The sequence below is a fragment of the Contarinia nasturtii genome, unplaced genomic scaffold (genome assembly GCF_009176525.2).
Source record: "Contarinia nasturtii isolate CC-2019 unplaced genomic scaffold, AAFC_CNas_1.1 Cnas_scaffold_928, whole genome shotgun sequence".
In the NCBI taxonomy this organism is placed as follows: domain Eukaryota; kingdom Metazoa; phylum Arthropoda; class Insecta; order Diptera; family Cecidomyiidae; genus Contarinia; species Contarinia nasturtii.
In genome coordinates, this window is record NW_022198275.1 from 1486506 (window position 1) to 1497461 (window position 10956).

The 10956-nt window shown below is 31.6% G+C and overlaps 3 protein-coding genes across 6 annotated transcripts; 1 reads left to right on the forward strand and 2 right to left on the reverse strand.

Moving 5' to 3' along the window:
- Positions 1-1142: 1142 nt before the first annotated feature.
- LOC116342864 (putative inorganic phosphate cotransporter) lies at positions 1143-5709 on the reverse strand. 4 transcript variants are annotated; one of them, XM_031770649.1, is made up of 12 exons: positions 5547-5709; positions 3823-3958; positions 3413-3567; positions 3108-3297; positions 2977-3045; positions 2821-2900; positions 2640-2750; positions 2387-2554; positions 2100-2316; positions 1771-1937; positions 1580-1651; positions 1143-1513 (listed from the first exon to the last, which is right to left on the reverse strand). In XM_031770649.1, the coding sequence occupies exons 2-12, from the start codon at positions 3848-3850 to the stop codon at positions 1325-1327; spliced, it is 1446 nt and encodes a 481-aa protein (XP_031626509.1). In that variant the 5' UTR covers positions 3851-3958; positions 5547-5709; the 3' UTR covers positions 1143-1324. The 4 variants fall into 4 exon arrangements, with proteins under 4 accessions (XP_031626509.1, XP_031626510.1, XP_031626511.1 ...); XM_031770650.1 differs by having other exon boundaries at positions 3823-3961; XM_031770651.1 differs by lacking the exon at positions 5547-5709 and adding an exon at positions 4967-5146.
- Positions 5710-7284: 1575 nt separating this feature from the next.
- Positions 7285-9499, reverse strand: LOC116342865 (acidic fibroblast growth factor intracellular-binding protein). Its single transcript, XM_031770653.1, has 8 exons — positions 9147-9499; positions 8879-9077; positions 8574-8801; positions 8236-8469; positions 8095-8163; positions 7835-8020; positions 7530-7773; positions 7285-7419 (listed from the first exon to the last, which is right to left on the reverse strand). Exons 1-7 carry the CDS (start codon positions 9229-9231, stop codon positions 7695-7697), a joined length of 1080 nt encoding a protein of 359 aa, XP_031626513.1. The 5' UTR covers positions 9232-9499; the 3' UTR covers positions 7285-7419; positions 7530-7694.
- Positions 9500-9567: 68 nt separating this feature from the next.
- On the forward strand, positions 9568-10855 carry LOC116342866. The gene is made up of 6 exons (XM_031770654.1): positions 9568-9783; positions 9853-9958; positions 10022-10173; positions 10240-10325; positions 10404-10486; positions 10563-10855. The coding sequence occupies exons 1-6, from the start codon at positions 9669-9671 to the stop codon at positions 10819-10821; spliced, it is 801 nt and encodes a 266-aa protein (XP_031626514.1). The 5' UTR covers positions 9568-9668; the 3' UTR covers positions 10822-10855.
- The last annotated feature ends 101 nt before the right edge of the window (positions 10856-10956 follow it).

The following is a 10956-nucleotide window of genomic DNA, read 5'->3' on the forward strand; positions in this document are numbered from 1 at the left end:
GTTATCATACTAAACGCGAACATAATATATTGATTGCATTTTTCGTTTATTAAATCACGTACTTGACCATACTAGTCGAATTCGAATCACTTTCCCCTAATACAATAAACCAGACAACAAATATTGAACAACATCAAATGTTCGATGTTTTTATTTTCACTGATCACTTTTTAGTTGCAATTTACTTGTTCGTTCCATTTTTGTTGCAGTTCAGATATTTGTATATACATTAGAGAAAATGTATTCGTAGTGTATGCATTTATACATCGTACAGATGATGTTATGCTTTGCTGCTACCATATTTGAAGTAGTAAAGCTACACCCTTCGTTGAGAACGAAACATATTTTTTCTCGTAGAATGAAGACTTTTCTGCAATTTCCATTTCACTGAGAATAATAGTTTTAAAAATGACCCCTCCCTCTTGAATTGTCAACTATCAGAAGCTATGACATTTATTTGTTATCAGAATCTTACTTGTCAAACAAAAATGTTGTAGAAAACAACAAATTGTCATTTCAATTCTTGAAGTGCATTGATCGCTTATATGATTTGAGTATTATTCATTGCAGGTTATGTACGAATTTATTTCAAAACAACGACTTTTGACTATTCACCAACACTAAAATTATTATACAATCTATAATATTATCAAATATTACATGCATTTTTGACAATAAACAAATTGTAATCAATATGAACTGATTATTTCAATTGTGATAGGGTAAGACATCTTCAAAGTGAGTGACCGATCGCTGCAATGACGCAAATATAGACGCTTCGGTGAGATGTTTTCTTTGGAAAATAACTTGATCGTTTTAAAATGCGTTATTTCAATCAAAAAAGTCAATTGTCTCATATGTATTTCTTCTGATCAGGAGTCCAAAGGCTAAGATTGATATTCGAATTATGAGATTGTTCTTCCAAGATTTTGGTATAGCGCACCGTAAAGTTCATTATTTTAGAGCTATCCATTGAGTCAAGAAGTGCCTAAGAAGCAGCAATTCCACCGGGCTTGAAATGTCAGAAATGCATTAAAAAATAGAAGTATTATTATATTTAACAAATATTTATTAGAAGAAAAGTAGGTAAATTAAAAACAAAATTATTAATAGTGAATTTAATTTTTACAATCAAACTTGGGAATTACATAATATTGAAAATAAATTAAAATTTACATCAGAATAGAACTATTTTTTGAATTCAATACTTTTATTTTCATTAATCTTGAGTATTTTTGAATTCTTGGCCGTCTTCGAATACAAAAAAATTCATTATTTAAATAACCAAAATAAGTACATAATGCAACAATCAATGAAATTGATATCATCTCGGTATGAGCTTATTTGACAAAATGCTTTTTCTATCTACATGGGTGATTCGATTTCGTGATTCGATTCGTGGATTATTAAATTTCTGTATTTCTGCGGATCCAAAAATTAAAAATATAATAGTTCGCAGCATGGTGACAACAAAGGTAAGCCAGAACACAAATCTCCATTGTTCAAGTGATGACTGGAAGTGAAATCATAACATGTATCTTATCTAAAAAAATGAAAGAGTAAAAAAAGAAAAGTCTACCTGTGGCGTCAATACGCCAATGATTGGTAATACGACTACTCCAGCCATGCCAGCAAGGCCATTTGTGACTGCCTACCGTAAGAATGATAAAAGATCCAATTAAAATGTTGATTTTCGTCGTTGTTTGTACAATGTGCAATTTACATTCAAAGCATAAACATAATCATAAAAATAAATATAGCAATAAATACCATTAAGCTGCCAGCATAATTTGGACTCAAGTCTAATGCATTGACTTTAACACCTGAGAAAAAACATCCCAAGAAGCCCATCACAATGGTGAAAAGAAATATAACAATTGGTCTATTGTAACCACCATATGAAGCGGCAACAAGGAAAATGGCCGGAAATACTGAGCCTATTGATTGATAAAAATGAAATCAAATGATATCGATTAGACAATAGCTTAGAAAGTTTGCGTGCAAAATGATGTGTGATTTTATCAATGCGATAAAATCACACGTGCAATTCATAAATCAATAAAATATTGATAGTATAATTACGAATATTATTGGCTTACCCAAGGTTGTAAATATTTTTCGAGCTTGTGTGATTGTCACGAGTTTTCGATTAACCAGATAATCGGACATAAAACCCGAAAACAACGATACTATCCACATCAATAAAAATGGCATCGACGAATAAAGGCCAATTTCTTTTACTTTTAGTTCCAACACATCCTTTAGGTACTTTGGCAAATCGGCCGACATAATGTAAAATATCCAATCATGCCCAATCTAAATGGAATGACAACGAAAAGTTAACAAAAAAAAAATTCGTGTCAAAAAGGATAAAATGTCAACTCACCAAACAAATGGCCATTGCAATAACTGGAACATTAAATATTATGGATTTCCATGGCGTCGGTGGTAAGTCGTCGTTTCGCTTTGTTTGACCCAGTTCTGATTTGAGATAAGTAAGCTCCTTTTCGGGTATGCGTGGATGTGATTCTGGATCATTGTAACACAAAACAGTCTAAAAAATAAATTTTGATTTAGTTTAAATCGTGTTCAATTGACTTGGAATATTTATAAAAGTGGTAAAGCAAGGAGCGACTTACGAATAACACAAACCAAAAGACTGCCACAATAGTCCAAAAATAGAAAACTTTATCCCATGCATAGTGTTCTAATATCAATCCAGTGAAGAAGAATGATAATAGACATCCAATCTGAATATTAAATTGAAATAAGTTGAAGTTTACTTGCGTCTATATATTAAAACTTAATAGAAATTCGTACTTGACCACCTCCAAATACAAATGTGCCAATTTTTCCTCTCTCTTTCTCCGGAACCCACGCCGCCAACATAACACTCAGAGCTAACATAAAATAAATTTAAAAAAAATTAAATAACAAAAATAAAATAAACGAAAAGCGCGAAAAATTAAAAATTACCAGGATAAGTCGTGCCGCCGCCAACTCCCACCATTATGCGTAAAACAATCAAAGCCCACAATCCACCGCCTAACACAAAACATAATATCAATAAAATGAAAGTGATATTTTTTTTTTGGTCGTCAACTCACCACATTCAACAGCCACTGGTGTGATTCCATTGAAAAATGCCATAAATAATATACCGCCCGAACAAATCCATTTTCCGCCAATTTTTTCGGCTATCAGACCACCAGGAATATGGGCCAAAACGTATCCAATATAAAATGATGATAAAGCCCATTGTTGTTGTGATTGTGTCCAGTTGTACCGTGGTATGGTCTATTTAATGGATCAAAATAGATGTATTCGCTATAAAATCTAGGTTTTTTTTTTCATTGAATTGGTCTCTTGATATAATTGAAAATAAGAGAAAATAAATAAATTGCCCTCATACACTGTTTCTCAATTGTTGTCCTAAATTGTTTGTATTATTGACTGGAACGACCATTTCAGTAAGAGCCACTGGTAAGCTTGATCGAATAGTATATGAAACGGCAATTGCCAGAGTACCCATGATAGCAAGTACCACACGTTGTGGAAGCATTGAATCTGACAATTTAAAATTGCAATTTGATAAGAAAATTCTCTGAATCGAATAAAAGTCAAGTTCAACAACTTTTATGACCACCACCACCACCATAACCATATTGCACAACACTCAAATCGAAACGAATCGAATCTCATTATAATTGCCATTTTTGTTTTAAGGTTATAAGATATTTATATATTTAAATACACTATGACAGACTGAAAACAATATTACAAATAATATGAACAAAATGAAATGTCCAATAATTTACTTACAACTTTGTGAACTGTGTGACTTGTCCATGTTAATGGCCCAAAATGATTTGATGTGATTTACAATTTTTTTATATTTGGAAGACGGAGATGAATTCGCTGGCTTATCTTATCAATGAAAAGAAGTTATCGTCGGCAGCTACTTCACGAAATATAAATAAATAAATCAATCAATTGACAGACATACGTACACACAATTATACTGTAACTATTTGTTTACACAATTCAAGCTCATTCTACACTATTGACTGCGCTATAATTTACAAAAAGCACATGATTGCATCTAAACGAATACCTATAGACGACAACTTTTTCTTTGACTAATTCCGATTTCGGTCAAACGAATAAAATTAACACAAACACGCCATTGATTCTATGCATAAGTATGCATATAGCAGTTTATATAACACAAATTACACATGCGCTTCGATTTTAATTAAGTTTCCATGGTAGTTATCAGTTTAAAGTCAAAACTGAATTCCGCGTCATAAAAGTCGACTTCTTTTTTCATTTTTTTTTACTTTAACCTGTACTAGATTATATTGTTTAATCGGTACACGGTTTTCGGATTTGTGTATATAATATGGACATACTTATGACAATAACAGTGTATGTTTACATTGAAATAAACATTTGGAAATATATTCTCTCAAATGTCATCCCACTTGAGACAAACCGATTAAAGTCATTTTATTAGATAGACACTTTTTTCACTTTTTGGCATAAATCAAAACAAAAAAGGGTATATTTCCAAATTTAAAATGAAGGCTATCTTATCTTGAATGTCACACAAGGGGTTAACTATTTATTGTTCTTAAAATATACTCTACTGGCAACTCTATTACGAAATATATTTCGTTAAAATGACTATGAACATTTTTGTTCAAGTCATTTTAATTGACTGTCATGAATTGAATTGACTTGTACTGGTTTCATCAAAATGAAGGCGGAGCAAGAAATCTACCAAAAAAGTATAATGAAAAAATAACCAGATGTAGAACAGTATATTTTTCATGAGTAAATAATGTAATGAAAAAATACATTTGTACACAATTTTGTAAAATTGGTTACGATTGTGATGACATTAATTTGCCGTTTCTACTTCAATTTTGAATTACATTGAATGAAAATTAAATTGAATTTGTACTTTATCAAATTACGGTGAATTAGGTAGTTTCCCCTTGATGTCATCGAATGGTTGTGATTTTGAAATCTGTGATTTGTCTTTTGTCTATATTTCAATTGGTTGGCAACAATTTTTCCCTAATTTGTCATAAATATTGCACTCATAATACCCTCTTAATTGTGTCACTTTCAAAACAAACAGAACCTATGCAATCAAAGTTCAATAAAATTACACACTGTAATACAATTTCGTAGCAGTAAATGATGTTTACGAAATTGTATAATAATTTGAAACCAATTTGTACGTCCCACTTAACGTTGGAATGTTTTATTGAAATTTTTGGTTTTATTATGATCCAATTAGGAAATTTGTCTATAATATGTATATTTCAATATTTATAACTTTTTTTTTCTATTTTAACTCTTTACTAATGTAACAAAAGAAAAACGTTTCTTGCTGAAGTTATTTAAATTTGAGGTAATTATTATGTAGTTTTTGAAATTAACCTTTTTGAGGTTGTTGCTATTGACTAACTAACAGAAAAATAGAATACACTATAATTCGGCGCTCAAAAACAAATGCAATGTATCAAAATACGCACTTTTATCAGGCTAAAAAAAGATAAATTTTACGTAATTCCATCCTAATTTTGTGTAGTAAGATACCGAAAAAGAAACAAAGTTGCGATATGATTCTTTCTGCTTATTACTTATTTATGAAATTTGTTTACGTTATTTAACATGATACGGTATAGTTGCTTAATTCGTCATTCCAAATGAACTGAGATTCATGCGGAATAGGCTGATAAAAAATGTACTCAAGCCTCTTAGAATGGAATTTTTTTTGTTGTCATACTCATACTCATACATATAATACTCACTGGGTATTATCAAGAACGATAAGCCAACTGGAAAATAACAAAAAGTACTGGTGATAAGTGCAACACAAACTGCATTCACATATGTCGAAATGAAAAGTTGGCATCGAAACAAATGAACGCAGTCAACTTAAAGTATACCAGTAGCGTCAACATGAAATATAAACACTTGAAAAAATCTGTCTTCCTACTTTTCAGTAATTTCAATAGAAATATTGATGATAAATCGAAAAGAGGTTCGTGATGGGTTAACATGTTTCTTTTTTTTTTATAAACAACAATTTTCATTATGACGGCTCATTTACTTTACAAATTTCACATATCGATTTTTATAATTTGGAAAGGATATCGGTGAAAGTGGTCAATTATTTAAACTTCGTTTATGGATTGCAAATGGTATGAAAGAACCAAGATCTTCCACTTCCTAGCACGGTTGGAGTGAAAATCATTTTATTCCATTTAAAACGTCGTCATTTGCTCAACGTGTTGGAAATTTTAGTGAAAGCAGATCAGCAAGTGGTAAACGAAGAGGATGCAGACATAATGCTGGCCGTTCATACAAAGTGCCGTCGAACTACCATAGTTTATTCCTTTATGTACATCGGATCAATTGTATCAATATTTTTTGAGGTGCTTTTCTTGGAGCGATCCGGACAAACATGGAAATCAACAGCTCCAATTCCAATGGATTGGGCACAACAGCCCAGAATTTATTATGGGTTTTTAATTTTTGAGGCAATTGCAAACAGTATGAATTGTGCGATTTCATGGACACTTGACATTTACAGCTTGAAAATTATTAATTTGCTGTGTGGTCAATTGAAGTGTTGTCTTTACATTTGAAACAAATTGGGCACGCGGCAAAGTAAGACAATTCCCATCGCTTGCATCTAATGGCATACTTTGACCACTACAATTTACTCACCAAGTTATTTGGCTTGCAGTTATGAGGAGAAATTTTGATATAAATATTCACACTTTTTTTAGTTATTCACAAGAAATGGAAAAGCATTTGTCAACCATTTTTTTGTTCAAGTTAGCATTTCGGCTCCTATTATATGTACGTGTGCTTATCAATTTTCGCAGGTATTCAAACACTGAACATTTTAATTTCGAATTTTATCTGTTGGTATTGAACGCTTCACTCAAAAATCCATTTTTAATAGGCTCAACAATTTACTCCCACTCAAATGGGGTTTCTTTTGAGCTATACGTGTGGAATGATTTTGCAAATTTTCAATGTGTATTATTGCCAGTGGTCATTTTTTCGAGTGAATGGTACCATATCGAAGAGCAGGAAAAGAAAAATCTAGTGATTTTTATTACAAGATCATTATATATTAACATTATTCGTTATACGCGCTGGCAAATTTTTCATGTTAAACACCAACACTTTCATGAAGGTGAATTCATTTAGAAAAACTTTGGATCATTAAATTCGCTTAATAACAACACAAAACAATCAAACTTTGGAAATAACATTTATTTTCAGATTATGAAAACAGCTTACTCTCTATTGGCCGTATTGCAAAGTGCTCAGCCATGATATTCTAACATCTCTAGATGTAAAATGAGCGTTTCGAAATATTTAAGTTTACTAGACAAAAAAAGAACATGTATAATAACTTTAAGTCATTTGTTACGAAATTCAGTACATAAACCTTGTATAAACACAAAAAATTAAAAAAAAATGTTTAAGCTTGTTACGTTTTAAATTTGGGATAAAATCCTTTTTTTGTTTCAAAAATTATTTGTTGCGCAACACATTTTAGCGAATGGTGAACAATAACGCGTGTTATATCAACGCTTCGATTTTTCAAACTAAAACTATTTAACATCGGAATAAGCATCTTGGCACCGCTTAAGTACATATTAACTGTGATACATTTTTATCAAACAACTGCTGATTACATGCATATATCGGTCCCATAAACAACGTATTTCTTGTTCTCTGTAACGAAATAAAGTCTTCATTTTATTTTTGATGCACATTTTAAGGGGAATGGGATTACCTTGCCACCTCCAAATCCAAAACCGCGGTATTTACTGCGGGCAAAAATAGTTTTACCGTTTCTAATTGCCATTGATTTTGTCGCCATGGTTCAATTAACTTCTCAGAAAGATCCATAAACAGACAACGAAGCTCACGGGTACGATGCAAATTTATCGCAATTGTAATCAAAGATCGCCAGTATGATCTAAATTACCAGTAAATGAATATTATTTTAAGTGTTCATTCGTTATTTTATAGAGATTCTTATAAGAAGTTTACCTAAAATTTAGATCCAATTCTTGGTAGGCGCGTTCAAGTATAACCGCTTTTAGACGAATCAATACCAAACTTTTAAAAAAAATTGACAAAAATCTCATTTAATAAAAGATATTCATGCAAGTGATGGAATTGAATGCTCACTGTTTGATTTCCTTCTCTTTGTCCAATAAACTTCGCACTTCTCTTAAATCCAATAAGAATTCGCGATCCATTTCGGTGTCGTAATATTCTGGTCCTGAGTGTTGATAAGTATACGTCCAATAAGTCATGATTGCCTGTGCGCATTCGAAGAAATCACTGAAATCCAAGTATGCAAGACGTCGCTTGGACGTTTCAAATCTGATGCAAGCGATGAAAACAATCACCGAATACTTTCTGCAAAGCATAATTCCTTCAGCATTAGTTTCATTTTCTATATTTTAACAGTTTAAGATTCAATGCTAATCAAAATGAAAAAAAAAAAAAAAAAAAAAACAAACCGAGCAAGTTCATCGGGCAGCAAAAAGTTTTGTTTGATATTGTTTGAGACGTTGCCCGCCATTTCTTCGACACATTTAAATATTCGCTTGACATTGTCAAACTGTCGACGGCATGACTTTAATCGAATTCCCGTTCGATCGGCAACTTCATCCAAGTCCTTTCGATACCGAGACGATAGCTTCTTGCCGAGTATTTCACGTGCAACGGTATCATCTAAATTGTAGTATCTAAGGGGAGGTAAACAGTTGATTTAGATTGATGTGCCAAAGTCTTTATGAATTATAATTTAGTATTGCTTTGTTACTTTTCGATGAGAAGTTGTTGACTTGATGGTTGAAGTTGAAACGATGGTTGTTCGGACAATTTTGTTGGTGTGTATAACAAACGTTCCAAAAGTGAGTATGTTCGGTAATGATCTAATACATCCGATGCTATCAATTCCAATGGTGCACCCATATTTCTGGCAACTCCTTTTGTATTTTGAAAATGAACCGCTTCGGTGGCTATTTTGAGAATTCAAAACATTACTAAAGTTTCACAGTCACCGTTCAGTGAATAAAACAACAACTTACACGAATACCCTTCGGTCCATAGTTGAAAAATATCTGCATCAACTAGCGTGTAATTTGATATAAAAACATCAACTTCTGCATACATTTTTTTTGTTATTTATTTCGTTACGTCTTGTAAGCACATTAAATGTTCGATTTTCAATATGTCGTTGATTATTAATATGTTATCTTCAATAAATCACCTCGAACTAAGTACAATGCTTTTAGCGTGAAATTACTAGCAATTATTGGCAACAGTTCCTGTTGAAATTGTTTTTCAAATCATCATTCATATCGAACAAAATTTATTTGAACAAGTTTGAATTGATTTTGTTTTGATGAAAAAAAATCCGCAATTTTTTTTTCTTCAGTGTTTTGATTTCACGTTAGGTTGTTGTTTATTTTCCACATTGCACATCTGTCAAAAAATAGGCCTTTTGTAATCTCAAACGAGTTGACAGTTAAGCTTTTTACCAGAACATTGCTGGTAACATTTGCGAAAATTTCTTGCGTGAAATTTTCAATTTTTTAATATCATTTTAAATGACAATGTTGCGAATTATATCCAGCCGTGTCTTACCAAATAACAGTAACGTTTTTGGTGCACTGCAATTGTTGAGATTTAACTCAACAGCTCAAATCCATAAGGCACCCAGAGGTATAACATTTTGAGGTTAAATCATTTCATGGATTTGTTAAAATTGAAATAAAATCATTGTTATTTCAGAGTTTCGAGACGTTGAGTTAATTGGGACTGTTCATTTGAAACCGCTAACTTTAGACAGTGGAAGGAAAATACTCACAATCAGAACAAATGATTCAGATAATGTGTAGTAAGTTATAAAAAAATGATTTTGTTTTACATCAAATCTTAAATGTGGATAATTTACTTTCAGCAAACTACATCGATGTTCTATTCAAAGTCAAAAGATTTTAAGCATTCTCAATTCTTGTGATCTGGAGGTTGGTCAACGAGTTTTTCTCAAAGGGGAATTGCGATCAGAGAATTACATGAATTTGTATAATAAATTACGTCAACGGTTACAAGGTAAAGGGAGTTCATTTTTGCATACAGAATTAATTAATTGAATATAGCACATTTTGTGTTTTGCAGTACGAGTAGCTGAAATTTATGCCTGCAACACTGATAAGTCCGAAGCAAATACATCCGAATCAACGATCAACATCGATCAAAACAGTGTATGCATTCTATTCTTTAGATTATTTTCCCATTTTCTCCATTACTCATATATTTATTTATTTCATATGTGATTAAAGGTATGTGTTCTTTCCCATATAACAAAACTATATCATGCGGAACAGTTTTCAGTTGTTCATCTAGTCGCAAATCGGACTATATTGTAAGAATAGAAAAAGACAACATCATGAGCTTACAACTATGACGATTATAGACAATATTTGATTTGAATTTTATAGGGATTTAGAAGGAAATGAAAAACCGACATCGGAATATTTCCAAGTCTTCGTACGTGACAAAAACTTGATTGAACTGCTCAAAAGTGATGTTTCTGAAAGGGATCGAATTATCGTAAATGGACATCTGCAATACAAGACAGACTATGATCAAAATGGAAAAAGTTGTCGATCTGGCTTAATTGAGGCAACAAATATTCTAAAAGTGGATAAATTCACCAGAGACGTTATTGAAGAAGACGTTAACATTGTAAATGAATAAGATGTTCAAATATAAAAATTGTTTTTTTTTTTTTGTGAAAACTTAGAAAAATAAAAAATAAGCAAATAAAATATCGATTATCGGTACATTATTTTTTCAAATTGAAAAAATCATTTAAAAATGTATATAAATCCA